The sequence below is a fragment of the Polyodon spathula genome, chromosome 1 (assembly GCF_017654505.1).
Source record: "Polyodon spathula isolate WHYD16114869_AA chromosome 1, ASM1765450v1, whole genome shotgun sequence".
In the NCBI taxonomy this organism is placed as follows: domain Eukaryota; kingdom Metazoa; phylum Chordata; class Actinopteri; order Acipenseriformes; family Polyodontidae; genus Polyodon; species Polyodon spathula.
The window spans coordinates 80,182,359-80,203,256 of NC_054534.1; the positions used below are offsets into that span (position 1 = coordinate 80,182,359).

At 38.0% G+C, this 20,898-nt stretch overlaps 1 protein-coding gene across 2 annotated transcripts in view; it reads left to right on the forward strand.

Moving 5' to 3' along the window:
* The first annotated feature begins 3,102 nt into the window (after nt 1-3,102).
* The window catches only part of LOC121322941 (platelet-derived growth factor C-like), a 96,370-nt gene continuing 78,574 nt past the window's right edge, over nt 3,103-20,898 (forward strand). Inside the window, exons 1-2 of one of the 2 annotated variants that reach the window (XM_041263594.1) lie at nt 3,103-3,636; nt 3,810-3,988. In XM_041263594.1, the coding sequence (XP_041119528.1) occupies nt 3,877-3,988 (112 nt within the window). In that variant the 5' untranslated portion in view covers nt 3,103-3,636; nt 3,810-3,876. The remainder of the gene's footprint in view (nt 3,637-3,809; nt 3,989-20,898) is intronic. The other variant, XM_041263586.1, reaches the window with a different exon arrangement.

Genomic DNA, 20,898 nt, shown 5'->3' on the forward strand with positions numbered 1-20,898 from the left:
GGAGGTGGGAACAGCTCCCTCTCGGGCTTTGGATGCACAGGCTCCCCCCTTCTGGGCGGTGGATGCACAGGCTCCACCCATGCAGGCGTACGACGTTCAGACTCCTCTGTCTCTGTCAATGGAGGGGGTTGATCGGGTGCTATGTGCCCAACCTCACCAACGGCAAAGCACCAATTCTCACCTTTCAGGCAGGTAAGGCAGACGTCCAGCGTGGTAGAGACAGTGCAGGACCTGCGACCAGCCCTGTGTTGCTGCTGATGCACTGGCTGCTGCTGATGTTGCTGTTGCTGCTGCTTCCTCCGTCCGCTTCTTCCCATTTTATTTATTTATTTATTTAAATATTAGTAATGCCCTTTTTTTCCCCCAAAAAGACACTTCAAACTTTTTTTTTTTTTTTTTTAAACAAAAGAAACACTGTCCTTCCCTGGTCTGATTTGTGGAGGCCTCTTCAGACACCCTATGTGACCAGGATGGCTTTGCAGGGGTGACGTCAGACCAGAAACAGATATTAAAACAATGAATGGCATGGCAAAACTGAAGTGCAACAGCGCTCAATGTTTTATTAAATAAACAATAAAACAAACAGTTTCAACAAAACAAGACACAAACAAAAGGGCACGTTGGCCAAACAAACAAACAAACAAACAAATAAATAATAAATAAGTATCCTGCTGGTTTTCATCAGGCACATATAGCAATTGTCTACTTTTTTTCTACAGTCTCTCCTCTGACACACTCCACCCTGACACAGACAGCTGCAGGCTTTTATACAGGTGACCATCTCCTGATTAGCAACAATTAATCAATTAATTAGCTCAGGAGATGACCATCTTCTGCACAAAGTTTTTATGAATGGGGATTTTAACCCCATTCATGTGACTATGTTATGAGACTGGCTTCGCTGGTCTCACACAACAGATAATAAAAAAAATTGGACAGCCTTCGTCCGTCCGCCAACCAAACCATAATACCATCATAAATATTATTATATTATTTATTATAATTATTAATATTATTATGTTTATTTTAGACATAGTATCACGTGTTATATGTATTCCCACCGCTCCCCATCACACATGCCCCCCCCCCCCCCCCCCCCCCCCCCTTGTGAGCAGCACACATGGCCTCAATGGCCACCTCCCCCCTCAGTCCCAAAGTCCCGGTCATAGTACCGGGACTTTGGGAGATGGCCGCCTTCTGCACAAGGTTTTTATGAATAGGGATTTTAACCCCATTCATGTGACTATATTATGAGACCGGTCTCACACAACAGATAATAATAAATCGGACAGCTTTAGTCCGTCCGCAGAAAACACATAATACACTACTACTACTACTACTACTACTAATAACAATAACAATAATAATACAAATAAATAATAAAAGTAGCGCACAATATACATAGTGGCGGGGCTCCCCTTCACAGACCTCTCTCAACTTCCCTCAGTTTTCACGTTTTATGAACTTGTCTGTCAAATTCCGTCCACTAGGAAAAGATCAAAAGTGATGGAACTAATTTCAGAATTGCAAGCTGTTTTTATAACTGATACAGTTAATATTTATGGTAGAACATACAGAACAGAAAGCATCCTCACTTTAAAGGCAGACATGAGGGGAGAGCCTATATTTGCAGAAGATTTTCAATTTTTTCCAGCAATGGAGAAATAAATTGCTCTGATGTTTGTAAAAATTCTAATTGTTATCCACTTTGATGACCATTTCTTTGCTTGTGTGGTGCAAAAAACAAAGGAATATGACATTGTAACTGTACAAGGTGGTCATTGACAGCCTATATTTCAGTGTATTGTCTAATGTAACACTGTATTTAAATGGGGCTTTTGATTATATATATATATATATATATATATATATATATATATATATATATATATATATATATATATATATTATATTCTTTCTAAACCTGTATGAATAATTCTGAATTTGTAACCAAATACATGGATTGGATTATTTTGTAACACTCAAAATGTGTGATAGAAAATAAAAATAATAAATAAATAAAATCACATTCAATTTACCAGGTTAACTTTACCCATTAAAAATAATCAAAATGTATTCAAGGCAATGATTGCTAAGAATCCAAATGGATTTTATCCAGAAAAAATAATTCACTTTTGTTTTTCTATGCTTATAAAGTTAACAAGTTCTAGTTTTTTGCCTTGGCCTTTTGTTCCCAAGATATATATATAGTTTGGGGCAAAAATTAGGCTGGTTGCCAAACTTGAGAAGTTTTCTGCTAGTTTCTTTCCAGCCTGATTAGAAGTTTGAAACATTGGGGAACAAAGAAAAAAAAAAAAAAAAAAACACTAAAAGAGAATTGTTTAAATTGAGTTAAGTAAAGGTAAAGGTTTCTGCATTTTATTGGGGGTAATAGTTTTATATGCGCATAAATGTCAATTTGTGGTTTTGAACCAGGGCATTAAAAAAATAAATACATTTTATAGGAATATTGCATAACTTTAAAATGTTTGTTTTAAAAATTTTAGGGGTTTATTTTAGATGTATGTGAGGTTGTGGACTTCTTGGGGAGACAACTCGTGTAGATGTTTAGTAACTCAAATTAATTGTTCAAAAGATTGCAAGTTTTGTACACTAAAGTACAGTTTTTGCCAATAAATGTTTTTTTTTTATTTTTATTTTTTATTTTATTATGGTCTTTCTGTTTTTGTCGATTCGTGTTAAAGTCTTCACTTCTCAGTCTTCGCATGTATAAGCATACACATATTCTGAGTAAAAATAACACAAAAGCACATTACTTGTGTTATTATTTCAGCATAGTGCCTGTGTTAAGTTTAACACACAATTAGTTGTCCTAATTGTGATCACACTCACTAATGTGTTAAAAAAAAAAACACGTTTGTTCTAAGACTGTAGTAGTATAGTAGTAATAATAATAATAATAATAATAATAATAATAATAATAATAATAATAATAATAATAATGAACTTTAAATCGATTCAGATCTGCATCCAGAAGATCCAGTATATCAATGGTTAAATTAGTTCCCCGGGGGAGTTTCCTGTGTTAGGCACTTTATGTTATAGCACCTGTTGTGTCGCCAGTTGGCAGTCTGTGTTCACCCAGGAGTCAGACCCTGCAGTCTCAGCATTGCAACTCTATTCCATGTGCGTACAGGAGATCAGACTTCACACAACACTGGGAATCCTGCTTATTTACTGGATCATCCGGAATTTCACCCGTGGGCTCACAGCTAAGCGCGAGATATAGCTTGGAATGCACGACTTTGGAAGTTACTTTTAAGCGGTGGAGTATACAGTACATGATTGAAAAAAAGAAAAGAAAACTTTTGAAATGCATAAGCATACAAATGGAGAGTAAAGAAAAATCAATGTACCGAGGTATTTGAAATTAAAACGTAACTTTTTTTTTTGGTTGTTTTTGGCATGAATATGTTCATGCTGTCTTTGTTCAAACATGATTGTGATTGATCCTGCCTATTATATTGCCAGATAAATATTTCGGCGAACAGTTTAAATGTAGCCTATCAAAGAACAATCTACCATCGAGTTTCTTCAACTTGTGTCAAGTTTTTATAAAGCTGACAGGTGCTTTGCACTAACTTCTCATCTTGCGTCTGGTGAACGCCTAACAAAGTACGTCCATTATTTTTGGAGAATTGTGATTAGTCTCCGTGTGCTAACGCAGGTCCCGATTTCTTTGATCAGTTTTTTTATACGAACCTTTTGGATGGGATTATATGGATACTACACTGTTATTATCTGCTACAGATGTTGCCTAATCAGGATCAATGCTTTCTTCCTATTAGTGCATGGTGAAGTTGACTCTGAACATACAATTCTGAAGTGAATATCGCTGCCGCATCATTCATCCAAATGATCCCATCATTATTATTCCTCCTATTATCTTCACTCCAACAACATGGATCAACAGCTGAATCCAGCCTCAGCAACACGTTTCAGCTTTCCAGTATGAAAGAACAAAACGGTAAGAACCATACTGTGATATATTAGCACTGTTCTTTAAATAAGTTTTGCAACTCCGTGTTGAAAAGTGCAACACAGCTTGGGAAGCAAGCGTGTACATATGAAATTGTATTTAATGCCGGTTCTTTGAAAAAAAAACATCGTTATATATATATATACACACACACACATACTGCCTTTTTTCACAGTCAGCACCTTCCCCTGAGAGCTAATGTTAGTGAATGGACACCTTTTGTTCCCTACAAACTGCCTTATACTGCTTAGGAAGTGGAAATAACTTTAGCTTTCAAGTGTACCAGAACTGTATTGAAAAAAAAAGAAAAAAAAAGACAGGCTGAAATCTCGCTCCCATGGTAGGAAGTTTATTCAAAGCTGTGAAAGGCGTCTTTCATGCAGAGGGCAGCTTCGGGGTGTGTAATTTGCTTACCCTCTGAACCCCTCCTAAGTTAGACTGTTTGTCTTTATATAATAGTTTGCTAATGAACTAAGGTTATTACCTCCGTTTATCAAAAACAAACAAACAAAAAAAAAACTCAAAAAAAAAAAACATTAGATTTTGGAATATTATTGATCTGACAACAAACAAGGTTTTGTGTTACATTTTCACTATTCATTTCCCCAAGTATTATAGCATATGCATTGATGCCAAGGTTAGAACATCACAAAGACTAGATTTGAAAAAAAAAAAAAAAATCAGTGGTTGAGCTTTTAAATACTGAATTGAAATGCATTGTGAATTTATGAGTGAGTGATTGAAACTGTTTAAAATTCCCTGCACTAAAAGGCATGAGTGAGGACATTTGGGATAAAGCTGAACCTGAATCATATCTCACCATAAAGGTTCCATAGAACAGCAATTTCAAAAAGTAGCCATTACAGTCACTTCAATAGTCTGTAATGGAGAACAGTGTTTAAAAAATTCAATAGGATTATCTCTTCCTCCACACTCCCAAGCTTATGTTAATTCATAAATGTATTTCTTAGAAAGTATGACCACAAAAGTGTTATTTATTAATTCATTTTTTCTTTGAAGAAAAATATTGTAAGTATCTTTGTGTTATATATATATATATATATATATATATATATATATATATATATATATATATATTATGCCATTTATATATATATTATATATATATATATATAGTAATATATCACAATTTTTTTCACAATAGGCTGTGGATAGTTACATTATAGACTACACATGTCTTGTCTATGTTGAATATAATCTTATTCATTACAGTTTATAGGCACCAGTTCTTATTACAAACAAATACACAACTTCTGCATAGTATTTTCAGCACCAAAATTATATAATCGGCTGGCAAAATTCATGCAAGTTCAAAACAAGGCAATGCAGCAATGTTTAAAATGCTGTCTTTAAATACCATCAAGTTCTGTCAGGCATTGCAGCTCAGTCAGTCATAAAGCATAGTTATCTGTCTGAAAGTCAAGGGCATAACAAATGCTTCACAGTCTTCTGTGAAAATGTTGCTTATTTAAGCAGGAAATTGTGTTTAGCCAAAGAAATTAATGTTGTTGTTCCATGCTGTTTGTTAATGTGATGACATGTGGCACCAGCAGACTGCCAGGGCTACTGATCAAAGAGCTACCCTGGGATCAATCTATAATCAGTGCAGCTTGGGAAAAGCAGGGTGGGGAAAGCGATCAAAAGAGGTTGGATACCATCGCCACACTGAGGGAAAACTAGCCAGGGTGTAACCTTTGACATTAACATGCAGTCTTCCTTTTGTGGATGACTGAAATCAGATGCCACTAGGAACCCTGCTATTGATGTGTGAAAATGTAGTTTGCATGCATAATGGACATTGTGTAGTAGGTCCTGGGTTCATGGTGATCATTTGAGCATGCAATGCCACGTGATGACTTCATAACTAGAAGAAAACATTAAAAAAAGCTTTAAGTACAGTTGGAACTTCAGTTATTATTTTGGTGTTTTTTTTACATGACTCCATAAGGTGAACATAATTGAATTCTTCCCTAATTTAGAGTTTAAACCATTTAAGTACATTAATTATAATTTTACACTGGGTTAGTACACTTAGGCCACATTAAAGAGGGATTAGTGGGTTAGAACCCTGTTTAGAAAGGATTAGTTTGTAAATTTTAGTCAGTATGAGCTTTCCTGTATAAACTTGGCCTAATTGGCATATTATTTTATGTTTCCTCTGTCCTAAAGTAAACAGACCTGCACAAAAATAAGAGTGCCTTTTATGCTTTTATAAATTTGCTGTTGTTGTTATAAAAAATAAAGTATGAAAAGGAATTTAACATCTTACTGTGTTTACATGCAATGCAGGGCATTCAAGACCAGCTTGTTCAAGAGAAAGACAAATGGCTTGAAGGTGTGGTCTGAGGCAAAAAGAAGATGGCTTGAGTTTAATATAAGCCTTGTCCTTAGATCATAACTGTTGATTCAAATTTATTTTGCTATGATGTACTTCAAGTTTCACAGTTTGGTTACGCTGTTCTTTGCTTCCCATCATAAACTAACAAGGTAAAACATAAAAAAAGATACAACAGCTTTCTTTTCTTTGCACCTTCTGTAATGAAGTGTAATTTACTGGGCTGTATTTACAATTATTTAAATTCAAGAGTTTTTTTTTTCTTTAGTCATAAAACTGTTCTAGACTGTTTTTGACTTGTTTAACAACCTGGATAACTCTATTTCATGAATATCAAACTTACTTTTATTACTGAAATACAAATTATTTACAGTATACACATGCAATTCAGTATACACATGCAAATCTTAGAGAAAATACATTCTTATTAGGCCTGATTCTCAAACAGATGTACACATTCACATTTACTGGGTTTCTGTAGGTCTTGCTTGCGTGCATGCATTCCTTTGAAAAACAGGCACATTATATCATGCAAGTCTCAAAGTGCAAAAAGAATGTTAACTACTGTACATTTTGGTCAAGTGCTACGCTCTCTAAACCAGTATATCCCCTGTTATTATTGGCACAGCAGCCTGACGTTATTTTAACTACATGAAAGCTTTATTTCTGCTAAATAAATACAGCCAAAGTTTTCACTCCTTATTAAGTCTTTTTACTCCCTACCAAGATCCTATCCTACTGTATATCCTACCTCAATCACAACATGTTTTGAGTACACTTGTTTAAAACATCTGGTACTTGCTATAAAGCCATTTTTCAAGGGATCTCTTTACGGTAAAGTAGCCATTCCAGCTAGTGCATCTAATAACACACTGCATGAGCCAAGAGAGAGACACATGGAGGTCAATGAAACTGTGTACCAAAATAAACTGGTTCTGCCTTGTAGCAAGAGGATTAGAAACCAATGGACCGGTTCAGTAGTTGAAAACCATTAGTCAAACATGACACCAAAATCTGTCATAGCCCTATCAAAGCCCACCCACTGAATGACATTTGTAAAAAAAAAAAGAAAAAAAAAAGGAACTACAAGCACTGTATAAAACACATTATCTTTACTATCTCCTGCTTATCCTTTCCATTCACAAATGTGTGACAGCACTTTGAAAACTCTTTCTATTCTTTTTAAAGCAAAAGCTGCTGATAAAGTACTTAAGAAATATGAACATATACCCCAGGTGAAATAGCTCTAAAGTATTTAAATATGCTGTAAGAAAAAAAAAAAATGCTGTGGTGAATAGCCAATGTTTGAACCTCCAGTGGCATTGTAAAAACAATATTCCTAAACCTGAAAAACATCTGATGGATGATTCGTGTTTTTGTATTCAAAATTGAAATTCTAATATAATTTTTGTTAGTTAAAATGTTCTCAGCATTATGTAAAATCCCATGAAGGGGACTGTTGTAATTACTAATGTATAGTAGTGTTGTTAATCAATTAAACAGTATTTAAATTTGACATTATGAAATCATTAAATAACCCTTATAAAAGTTTACCACTGAATTTTTGCATAGTATTTTTATTCTTTTCCCATGGTTATACTTGGCCTTTACCATCATTTACCCTGGTTTTTAAATATGCTTTACTGTACCTCTCTGGACTTTGCATGCTTACCCAATGCTTTACAGTGTTTTCACTGTGCTTTATTACACATTGTTATGTTTTTTCTCTGGGGAACTTTTATAAGGGATGGTCAATGTTATGGAACTACAGTCAAGCCTGCTCATGCGACCACTTTTATTTAGCGACCACTTTAAATTCCCCCCAATGAAATTTGTGCTTTTATTGAACTGTATTAAGCGACCTCCTGCTTTACCTTGCATTTCGTTCTCACACTTGCCTGGGAACTAGGTAGCTTCTAATGTGTCCGTTTCGTGTTGTGCTCTTCATTCCTGCTAATTTAACAGAATGTTCTCATAATTAAGATGTAGTGGCTTAAGATTTAAAGGCAAACTGTTAAAAGGAAAATAAACACCAAAACATTCAAGCCATACTTATAAGAGTATAAAAACAATGTGCGCGGTAATCGAAAAATATCTTCTGCTTATTCTGGCATGGGTTTCAGGATGCAATGAATCAACACGTACCTGAAGGGCAGACACAGGCATTGAAATTTGCAGAGGATTTAAAACATTTTGTTTGACCTGAGACAGGCAAGCATTTATTACTTTCACAAAATAATTTGTTTTGTAAATGCATTATCTAAATGAATGTTATTAAATTACATACTTCCTTTTGTTCATATTACATCTTCTGGCTTTTACAGTGTGTGTAAGACATACATAATTACAGGAAAGCATGTCAGAGACAAACAGAAAATGAATATGTTATGGGCCCTCTTTTAAGAGACCACCTGCATTAAGAGACCACTATTACACTGTCCCCTGAGCAGTCTCTTAATACAAGTTTGACTGTTTGTGCAGTTCATTCAACATACCAAGAACAATTCCAAAATAGCCTAATTCGACCTTAGACAGCCAATGTTGTTTTTTTACATGTGTACATTTTAATATATACAATACACACATGCCTGATATTTAAAGTTTTTATTTGCTCCAAATAACAACTGATTTATAAGTGTTTAGCAGTACATCAATGCTAAAATTCCTAAAATAGACCAAAAATATTGTTGCATTCCAAGTAGTACATGGGTGAACATGGAAACAAATGAGCCTGTGTGTTAGAGAATGAACCATTGAGTGCACATTTAGGGGTAATTTATCAGACTGCTGCTAAGATGTAAATTCTGATGTTAAACATCCAAAATGGCCTTTTAAGAAACAGAAAAAAAAGATTAACAGGTATGTTTTGATTTCTGTGAGGACCCTGAAGTGACATATTACCTCTTTCAGACAGTTCTCAAATACATGGCCCCTTGAATCAACATGAAAGAGTTGAAGTCATGTTTAAGACACATGCTTTTTGTGAGAAGTTAAGTGATCGTATTTTGAGCTAATAAAACCAATCTACAAAGGGTTAAAACAGATCTAACGTGATTCCCATTCTTTGGTTAAAACATGCAAGCCTTATTCATGAAGCCTTATCAGTAAGCACATTCCAGAAACTAGGAAGGTCCACTATTCAAGCATGAAACTTTTGCAAGCTACTGAATCCTGGATATGAGAGCCCAGCTTGATAAGTCTCTTCAGGTGCCTAAGCAGAAGGCAAACTATCAATGCACCCATTCCTGGGTTTTAGAATTACCCTCAATTTGTTAATTAAATGATCTGTGCAATAAATAATCTTCAAAGCTACATTAACAACTCATACTGTAACAGTAAATTACAGGCTCAGGTGAGACCTATCCCTGTGAGCTTCCATCTCAGCACAGACATGAGTTGAACCACGCCCTCTTAATGTGTAGGTAACTCTTCACTCTAAGCGGCAGTGATTTTACTAGGTAAGACATCGTGGACTCCCATGATGCAGTTCAATGCACCACTGAAGAACTGTCATGTTGTGTTCTTTAACCAGAGGTTTCCTGAGTGGTATTTCTAACACTCACCATGGAGTTGCATCCTGGTGTGATTTTTGCATGGGTCTTGGTCATTCAGAGTGCTTGGTTTGTACAGACATTCTGTTCTGGTTACGTGCTGCTCGTAACTTTTATTGGTGGGATTAGTCAGCCATCCACAATGTTTCAGTTGCAGTCACCTAATTAATTGCTTGAATGTTTAATTAATTGTGTGATTGAGAGTGATTGGAAAAGTGTGGAATGTGGCCAGTGGGTGATTGAATCAATCAAGGAACTGGCCACATGGTATAAAAACTCTTCAAAATAAATAAATCCCAAAACACCCAACCTTCACTTCACCTTGCCTCGCCCAAACAAACATTTCTCTCTTCTTTTTATACCATGTGGCCAGGGGCTTGGTTGATTCAATCACCACCTGGCCACATTTCACACTTTTCCAATCACTTTCAATCACACAATTAGTTAAACATTCAAGCAATTAACTAGCAGGCTATGCAATCACATGTAGAGCCTAAGCTCTGTCACACGGTCACATACTCTGATACACCAACCAGATGGGACAGTTTTGAGGGGTATGCCTAATAAAGTGACTGTACCCTTACACAGTACCACATAGTCTTTTCCAAATTACAGAATTTGCTTGATTTTACATTGAAATGTTTGTTTTTCATTCCGTCTTTGTACTTACATACAGTAAAGCAGTGTGTTCAAACAAAGGTCCAGTCATCAGGACTGGGTAACTTAGTGGAATTTAATGGAATACAAAGCTGTTGCAGGACCAAGCTAGTTCACCAGATGAAGCAAAGAAAGGCACTTGTAGAAGTCTAAAAAATGTGTTTGAGCACACTTTTATTATTTTAAAGTAACAATTCAACTCAAACAAAACTGGCCTACCATAGGTTTTCACAACAGCTACGCTCTTGGCTCCTAAACCCCATACCCTCTGGAATTTCTGTGACTTTACTCCCTGCTCTCTTTATGTGCAGGTGGCAACTGATTATCCTATTTAACCTGACTACAATCACACCTGTCTTTGGCTCCTCTCCAAACAGCATGATTGGATTACCTGCCTGATGGAGGGGAAGCAAACACCACTAATAAAGGGATTAAACATAGTCCCTGCCAAAACTGATCAAAAATACAAAACATGCCTAATAATACCTTGAAGTGTTATATAGTTATAGAATGGCCCCATTCTTGATGTCTCTACATGCATTTTTAAACAAAAACTGAAGAGGCAAGATTAAAATATAGTCCTGGTATCTTCAACTACCCTGTTTATACATTGTGGAAGTTAGTACTGTAAATTTAATTACATTTTATTTTATGACTTTTATATTGTGGTGTCAAATCTAATCTAGAGCAGAGGTGATAACACAATTGACATTTTAATCCATCAACAGTAAGAAATATAATTGTCAACCTTAATAACAAATGTTGATAAACATGTCAGCACCTTTCACTGCTTTATCAAGCTATTTCTAAATGTTATATGTTGAAACATTAGAAATTTGTCACAGCATTCCACCTGTGTTTCAAGTTTTCTTACACATGCAGGGCATAGTTTTGTTTCTGTTGGATAATTTAATGTTTTAAAAAAGGGCTCAGAACACACTCACATCAACAAGTCTGTTATTTTCCCTCAAATAAAGTCCAAACAGGCAGATTAACTTATGATATCTTTACAACAAATTTACAGAGAAACATTTCAGCTTCAGCAGACAAGATTAAACAGGTCTATAAGAACATGCAATAATTGTGTCTTCCTGGCAAGACAGGAAAGTACATATATCGTCATGTATTGCTCTTCTTCATTTGGTGCTATTGTATAAGTTGGTGGGCTTCATGAAGGACAGGATTTTCTTATGATCAGCACCACACCAAAGAGGATGCCATCATCAGTGATAAAGAGTCAGACCACCACTAATGCCTTTGCAGTGACCAATGACTTTGAAAATTATTTGTAGACAAATATTGTATTAATGTAAGTAATGTAAGTCTTCTAGTGCAGCTGAATAGGATGATAGCTTTTGTTATGCTACACCATGGCCTAAAACATAGTCATCCACACCAGGAACTGTAGATTAAAATACAAGTATATTGTACAATCTTGTAATGTAATCTTGTAGTGCAATATATATACAGGGTTCTCGCCAGCGCTGTTGAGCGTAACAGGCTGTTATGTTGTTACCTGGAAAAATGATGCTGTATTTTGGCCAAATAATAATAATAATCCTGTGAAACATTGCTGATTATTCCTTTATGTGAGAAATCGGTTTGCTTACAATGCTTGTTTCAGCTTTCAATTCTCTTCAATGGGTTGGCTGTGATAGCATGTTCTTTCCTTTGCTGCGTGGAATGAACTTCACTAAACTTTATTAGCACATTCCCCCCTGTTGACGGATGAGACTAGATCCTGGCTTCACCGCTGCAGATTGCACCAAGCTTGCGTAAATTACGCAGTTGCAACTGCTTACGCCGTCGTTAATACTTCCAACTTACTTAAAAGTAAATTCCACGACAAGTGCACCAAAGCAAAATCATCCCTGGCATAGTAACGACCGCTTTGTGACGTGTTGGCTTTTGCATTCTATAAGCAAAAATGTCAAGAAAAAAAAAAACATTACAGATCACAAAATACACACACTGCTGTCTCTATATAAAGAGAACAAGGACATTCTTAATTCTAAGCTTAACACGATCCATCCTTTGCTGATCCCGTGGAAAGCATACATAAATAGTGACCCATCAGTCTTTTAATTGCAAGTACCTTGCGAGGGATCACCCCAAAAGCAGTCATTCTGTCCACATGGATCATGTCACTTAGCAGTTGTGAAAACATACACTTGCTAAAAAGCGGAATCCTATGAGTGCCTGTAATTCAGCAGATAAAGCAGCATTCCTTTGGTTCATATATTGAAGGTCATCCCATATGTAATCTATAAGATGAAGGAGGTTCTGTCTTGGTAATCGGTACTGCTGACAGAACTCAAGGTCATATCCACTGGATTAAGCCTCTATCCTCTATGTTATTTGCCTGTCTGCACCAGCCTTACGCCTACCCGCTAGCATGCGTACACTTACAACCCCTTTAAGACCTGAATAACACCATTTTTACAAGAAATGCAGCTACTGTGCCGTCTCTGAAATGTTTTAACAAGTGTGTAAAAATACCCTTTCACACAGCATGAAATTGCGCAGTCTGTGCCGGTGTAATACCGTCATAACCCTTTCACACAGCCATTGAGATCGCGTGAGTACAACTTTCAAACATGTCAATCAACAGATTGTTCTCATGGCAACAGCAGACTGTTCTTGTGCAATCTGAAACACTGACAAGACCTAACACATGCACGCAGTGCTTAATTTGTAAAGAAAGAGGTGCCAGGGCACAAGCAATGACAATAATACCGACCCTAAGAAGTGTATATTCAAAATCACAACACGTTTATTTGAAAGAGTGTTGTATGTAGTTGTGTTAGATGTTTACAATTATGCATTCTACATCATATACAAGGTAGTAATGCGTGCAGAGAAATTAGTTAAAGGCAACCGCAGGACAAATAATTAAAAATAAAAAAAGCCTGTATACATGTTTTGTTATGGTTTTGGATTTAAATGGTTTAAAAAACAAACAAATTAAAAAGCACTCAGAGGAACTCCAGAAGGACTACACTGATGAAAAAACGCACCCCAATACGAACATTGGTTTGACCCACAGTCTGCACTATTATCAACGACATGTATGCAACAGAAGCCGCTGGTAGATTACAAAAATGATTAATTAAACTTAGGCTAGGTAGTTGTTAACTTATTCTCTATAATCAAATTATATTAATTGAAAAAGGCAAGTGAGCCGGGTCTTTATTGTTTTGGTTTGATATAATATAGCAAGCTAATGTTCCTATTGAAGTAGACTACAATTTTTTTTATTTTCATTAAAAAGTTGCCGTTGTTCTTTTTTTAAAAATTAATGTTGAACTTTCGTATTTTGTTGTGTACTACTCATTTAATCAAACCAAGTAGTATACGCTGCTTGTATCTTTCATGAAGTTTTTAAAATCAAGTAAGCTTATTTGTGTATAAAAAAAATGACAATAGAGTTGCAGCCAGTGTCATCTTACTTAATCCTATGCGGTCCTATGTCAGAACAGGTCTGACATTACAATTTTCCATTTCCAGTCCAATGTCGGACCCTGTCAAACATCATCAAAAAGACGTACAGCACAGGTCTCTAGTTGTTTTTTCTCTGGAAAAAGCCGAGAAAACCTTTCAATGACCGAGTGAGACCGATATGAGCCGAATGAAGCGGAAAAAAAAGGGGGCCGATCTCATAGCCCCATGCACCACAGAGATAACACAGACATAAACAAAAGAGATAGCTGCTTCTGCATCCAGCGCTCAAAGAATATCACGGAGCTGTTTGATGTGTTATAGTAATAAAACAATGACTTGGATCGCATTATTGAGGCGTTTCGTGATCGGGAGAGGATTTATCAGTATGCACGTCTATAAAGAGGTATGCGAAAAATACTGCGAATAAGGGGTGGGGGTGGCTGGAAATGCAGTACTGAGTGAACTTTTGCGATTCAGTGCCTTTAAAACCTTTTTTACTCTGAAAACAAAAAAAATTAAACAGCGTGTGTAAAATAAACACTGTGTGTGAAAATAATTTGGACCTGACGTGCCTGACAAGCACTGAACTGCTAAGGGTTAAAAGCACTCAAGCTGAAATTGTGAAGTAATTTAAAGTAGGCTACAAACATGGCAGCGGACTTGTTTTGTTTTTTTTCCCTCTCCTGTACTCCTGTTCACTAGTCCCTGAACACTCTTCTCCATGTGCAGCCCAACTGCAGGTCTTTTATATTATGGCCAAGGGGTTAACTAGCTATTAATTATCTTATTATCCCTCGGCCGTAGTTTGCACAAGTTTAATAAGGATGTGTGATTGTCAGCTAATTAAATACTCAGTGGCTGATCAGTCGCGCATCTTCACAAGGGATCAAGCAGTACAAAGAGCCAAAAGAGAACACGCAGTCCAGTGGCCACGCCCCCATGCTCATGGCACAGTTCTGACTGAGATCTCAGCTGTCAGTCTCATGCGCAGGAACACCCAGAGAGTGTGAGCGGAGTGGAGCGAGCTAATTGTACATGGAGTGTATTTTTATTTTATGTTCAATGTGATTGACGTGGCACTTTATAATTCATTATGATACATATTCTCCCGATTGTGGAGTTTGACAGGCAGGTCTGTCAAACAATCAAAAAAATTGTGCACTCCTGCTCCGAGTCTCCAGAGGCGCTGTCCCACTTCTGAACACCAAATGTGACAGGCTGGTCGGGGTGAGGAGACTCAGAGTCAGGAAGTTCAGGGAAAATAAAAGGACTTTTAACAAAATACACAAAACAAAAGGCATGATGGCCAAATAAAAAGAACAAACACAAAACACTATTAACAACAAGTTCTAAACACAAAATACATGCCAGTAAACCACTCTCTCACACAGGTCTTCTCACTCTCACAAACACCAATTAACACTCCCAACCACTTCCTTTTATACAGGTGTTGCAGCTAATTGGGCAATTCACACCTCATCAGCTGCAACACCTTTCACACATTCCTCACACAAACTCATTAATTCAGATCCACACAGCAGACTCACATCTACTCTAAACACCATAAAAACACACAAAGACAGGCTGAACCCTGTCACACACCTCCCCCCATGTGCACAGCACAACATGGCCTGAATGGCCACCTCCCCCCCTAAATACCCAAAGTTTCTTCTCAAAGTTCAGGGAGAAGAACAGAGGGTTCACTTGGCCCAACTCAGTGGCATCCCTGGGCGACAGTAGGCAGGTGGCATCCCTGAACGGTGCGGGCATGGCATCCCTGGACGACAGTAAGCTGGCAGCATCCCCAGGCGACGGCAGGCGGGCGACACCCCTGGGCGACGGCAGCAGCGGACCCTCGGAGGGCGACGGCAGCAGAGGACCCCAGGGAGGCAATAGCGGACTCCCGGGAGGCAGCAGCGGGAGCTCCACTTCTCCCTCATACCCTGTAACTGGTGGCTCCCCAGGCGCTGCGGAGCAGCAGGCAACCCCAGTTGATACGGAGCAGCAGGCAACCCCAGGCGATGCGAATCAGCAGGCAACCCCAGGTGAAGCAGGATCTTCAGCAACTCTAGGAGATAAAAAGGAAACACCAGCAGCCCCAGGTGATGCGGAGCAGCAGGCAGCCCCAGGCGATTCGGAGCAGCAGGCAACCCCAGGCGATGCTGAGCAGCAGGCAACCCCGGGCGGAGCAAGGCAGGCATCCTTGGGCGGAGCTAGGCAGGCATCCTTGGGCGGAGCGAGGCAGGCATCCTTGGGCGGAGCGAGCCAGGCATCCTTGGGCGGAGCGAGGCAGGCATCCTTGGGCGGAGTGAGGCAGGCATCCTTGGGCGGTGCGGGTGTGGCCAACAGCGAAGGAACCTCTGGCCAGGGTGCCAGTGGCCAGAGTTCCTCCTCACTGTCGGCCGGTGGAGGCAACTCCAGCTCCTTTGGTGGTGGAGGCGGGTATAAAAACCTGTTCCCTCTAGCAGCAGGGCTGGGGCTGGGGTTGCTGCCAACTCCTCCGACAGCGGGGCTGGGTCTGGTGGTCAATGTCTAAGCGGGGCTCCCTTCAGCAGGAAATAAAAGGGCTGCTGTGGAGCACCAGCTTTATGTCCTCGTCCCCCCCAAAAAAATCTGGGAGTTGGGCCTCCCGCTCCTCTCCCTCCGGCTCACAGGACTGCAGCTCCTCCCCTTCCGGCTCTTGGGACAGCAGTGATGGCTCCTTCTCTTCCGGCTCTTGGGACGGAAGCGACGGCTCTTTCCCTTCCGACTCTTGGGACAGAAGTGACGGCTCCTTCCCGTCCGACTCTTGGGACGGCAGCGACGGCTCCTCCCCTTCTGGCTCTTGGGACGGCAGCGACAGCTCCTCCCCTTCTGGCTCTTGGGATGGCAGCGACAGCTCTTCCCCTTCCGACTCTTGGGACGGTAACGACAGCTCCTTCCATTCCGGCTCTTGGGACGGCAGCAATGGCTCCTCCCCTTCCGGCTCTTGGGACGGCTCCTCCCCCTCATACTGCGTGGGGCAGATGGCCACCGTGTGCCCATAAGCCCCACAGCCGGGGCACAACTCTTCCGTGAGTCTCTTTAAAAAAAACTCCCAGCTGTCATCTACGTCCTCCTGGGCCAGCTCCATTTTCCAATTATTTTTTTTTTAAACAAAACAAACAAAAAAAAGTCCTGCACTCCTGCTCCTGTTCAACTAACACTCCCAACTTTTATATTGGTGCTGCAGCTAATTGGGCAATTTGCACCTCAGCAGCTGCGGAGCTGTTTGACTGGTACTGTTTATTCACTTTATACTTTAATACTTACTCTACTATTATAGAATATGAATTATCATTTCACCATGTTCATCCTTTTCTTTGGAGTACTCTTTTCTCAGTCTCAGTCAGTTGAGTATATATACCCAAGTATATTATATCATTGAAAAGTTCAGGTTGTTCTGAAAAAAACAATATACAGGTTTCCTATGTTTCGTTTAGAGACCTGTGAGAAATTTGACTTTTAAACAATAAAGTCCCAAATTCAAGAAAAACCTCTAGCACTAGCGGTGGAAAACCCCTTAGCAGTGAAGGGGTTTTAACACAATTTATCAATACATTATAACAAATATGTAAGATTCAGGAGTCAAGTTAAAACAGTAATTTGTTTTATTTCTTTTGATGCCAAGCAAGTTTCTGTTTTAACAAAGAGAAATACTTCTGGATGTGGGATTTTCTTGGGCATTATGCTTTTGGAAACCATCCCTTGTTTGTATTGGCAGAGGGTTGGTATCTTTTGGTTCCTTTTTTCTGTTGCTTTCATGGCTACTTTTGTAGAGGAGTGTCCAGGGTTTTCCTGGATTCAAGTAAAAAAAAAATCAGGTTATTTTTAAATCTGCATTAAAACAGCTGCCATTTTTTATACCTAGTGCAAATTGGTCAGGCCACACTTTCAATATGGTGAAAATAAAAACCATATAATGTGCTTCAAGACCTGTTTGCCACTCATTTAAAGTAACTTTAAATGTAGCTATTTTGTTTTTGCTTAACACACACTACTCGTATTTGAAAAAAGAAAATCCCAAGAGAACGTAAACAGACTCCTTACTAGTATGGTGTAATTGTGCAAACAGACACTTGTGCTGGTGCATGGGGTGTGCTGTAACGGAACAAAATAGCACATGCTTCTATGAAGGGCTGTTTTAGTTACAGTTAATTGAGTTAAAGAAAAAAAAATGAAATCCATATACAGAACTTCTTGTCTTTAGTCATCAAGCAGTTTTACCATCTCAATTTGCTATGCTGTTGTATAGCAATGCAGATTATAAACATCTTGGCCCCTTACTTGCATTTACTTACCTTACCAATCACACTACTGAACTTGTGAGATAGCAATATGAAATGCCTCAGACTATGAAAACAGAGGAATGACTATCTCTATTGTTAGTAAAAATCTATCCTGATGTGTTAAGAAAGCTTTGGAAGCTTTGCTAACAGTTTAATTCATGTAATTCAGCTTTGGATAAACCATGGTTTAGGTGCTGTATGATCATAACAATGTGGTATGTCAAAATAGTGATTGTGGGTCACCACAATAAGACAAGGGGTCCTAGTCACAAAGCTTTAACGTTTTGTGTGTGTGAATCAACTATTTGCAACAGGCACTTGAATATCAAACAGCAATGTATTTTTAAAAACAGAAAAGAAAAAACATTGTGTCAGAGCACATGGTTTAAAGCTTTAAAAACAGGACCTACATGTAACTTTGTGTGATATATTTAATCTTCAAGATATGATTAACATTGTTGTGATGAAGGCAATGCACTAAATGGTAAAAATCAGAGTCTTAAACTTGTTATTGTTAGCTGCAGAAGTACATACTCTGAGGTTAAATGTAACGCACTGAGTGCAAACAGAAATACAAATGTAAACCTAGCAAATGAAAGCAGCTTCGACCCTACTTAAAGGCAGGGCTTAATGTCTGCAGTCTCTGCAGTGCTTTCTTTCCAGTAGTAACATGATCTGTGTTTTTCGTAACCTTATGGCATTCAAAGCAGCATTTGTATTGTCACTACATGAAGTCTTTGGCTCCAAAAAAGAATCAGATTGGTTTCAGTAGAATGTAATATATGAAAGGGGAAAAAAGAAATCAGGAAAGATTTGGGATCTGTCCAGAGCACAAGTCTGTTCCTTCTGAGTCAGGGCAGATGTCTGGATACATTAACTGCTCTGCTTTCGTATTCCTGTTATAGGTACTTTGGACTTACTTTTAATGTAAGACAGATTAATAAGCACTGATGCCCAACTTTTCACAGAGGAAGGCATATCAATGGCCAGAATGCCAGTAACAGTATCTAATTACTCCAGGAGTTAGCTATTCAAATCTATCTCAAGAAATTGGCTAAATTGAATGTTTTGTACTGACACAATACACAAATGCATACTTAAAATCAAAAGCTTGACAGGAAAACATTTATTTGAAAACAACTACATTGTACTTTTGTTCAATAAAAACTGTTAGCTGAGTAGTACTGGGTAAAACAAAAAGCTGTTTTCAACATTATTTTGGTGTTGTCATTCATTACTGCCAAGAAACAGTAGCTTCTTGATGCCATTTTGTAATTCTAACTGATTAAGTGATTTACTGCATCACACTGAGCAAGTCACATGCTCTGCAGAGTGCTTTACATTCACCACTCTATTGAACCTGGGAAAAGCTATTTTATTGTGCTTTTATTGATGTTCTCTGTTTAAATTACAGGGTGGTGAGAAAGGCAGAATTCCACTGAGCATTGTCACAAATGTCAATAAATTGCCCCACTGAAAGTTTACAACCAAACACTTGAAGTTTGGAGCACATTATTCCACTGTGGCTATTAAAACAGGTTTAATAAAATTTGTTGAATACCATTTTCAGCAGATTACTAGTTTTTTTTTTTTTTTTAATGAAACACATTTTGTGGTTATTCTGATGTCACTGTATAAAGTATGTTTATTTAGCCAGCAGATGTGTCAGTCTTATGTTGTGTAATATGTATCTGAGTTATTGCATCATACATGCTTGTGATGTGAAGTTTGTCTTTAGGAAGAGGTTGGATGCCAATTAAAGGATATCTGATCAAGGATATGTCTGGACTTAGTCAGGCTTATCTCTGTCTGCTGTACAAAAAGCTAAATTTTCTCTCTTGACGACTGTCTTTCACCTTGACTACAGTCAGACCCTTTTACACAGAGAAAAGTTAATATCAATATGGTCTCTCTAAGTACAGTATCATCTGTAGTGTACACTACATTTCAAAGCAGTCAATCTTTTGGCAAGATAATACCCTCTAAACTGTATCTAAATTGTAATTCTGATAACTTTTAAAACAAATGAATTGATTCCAGAAATCTGAGGGCAATGTACTGTTCAGCAGACAAAGGGTTAGTGTGACATACAGGTGCGGTCATTATGATTTCCCCCGCTAGAGGGCAATACCGAGTTAGAAACTGCTTTGACTATAGGTTAATAGCAGGGTCGAGGTCATGTGCTAAAACTAACGAATAACAAAAGGTCAAAGCTAACTTTCTAAAATTATTTTGTGTAAGGCAATAGCCCAAAATAAACTGTACAGTAGCATATATCAATAAGTTAAAGCATGCTTTTTCTTAAGAAATGGATACATGAATTATGCACGTGAAGATGGTTTTACGTTTTCCTAGTTATTATAAAAAGTAAGTTGTCGTTTTTGTTTGTTTTTGTTTTGTTTTTTTTAACCCTCCTATTAGGTTTTGGGTCTATTTGACCCGACTCTAGTTTCCAATTAGCTTAAATGCTATTTTTTCTTTTCATTTTCTGTATAATATTTAATGACTTTTCCTACAGGTCATTTTTTTTAGAACAGGTCATGTATACAAATAAGATATTTTGGGTCACTGTGACCCATGGCATTT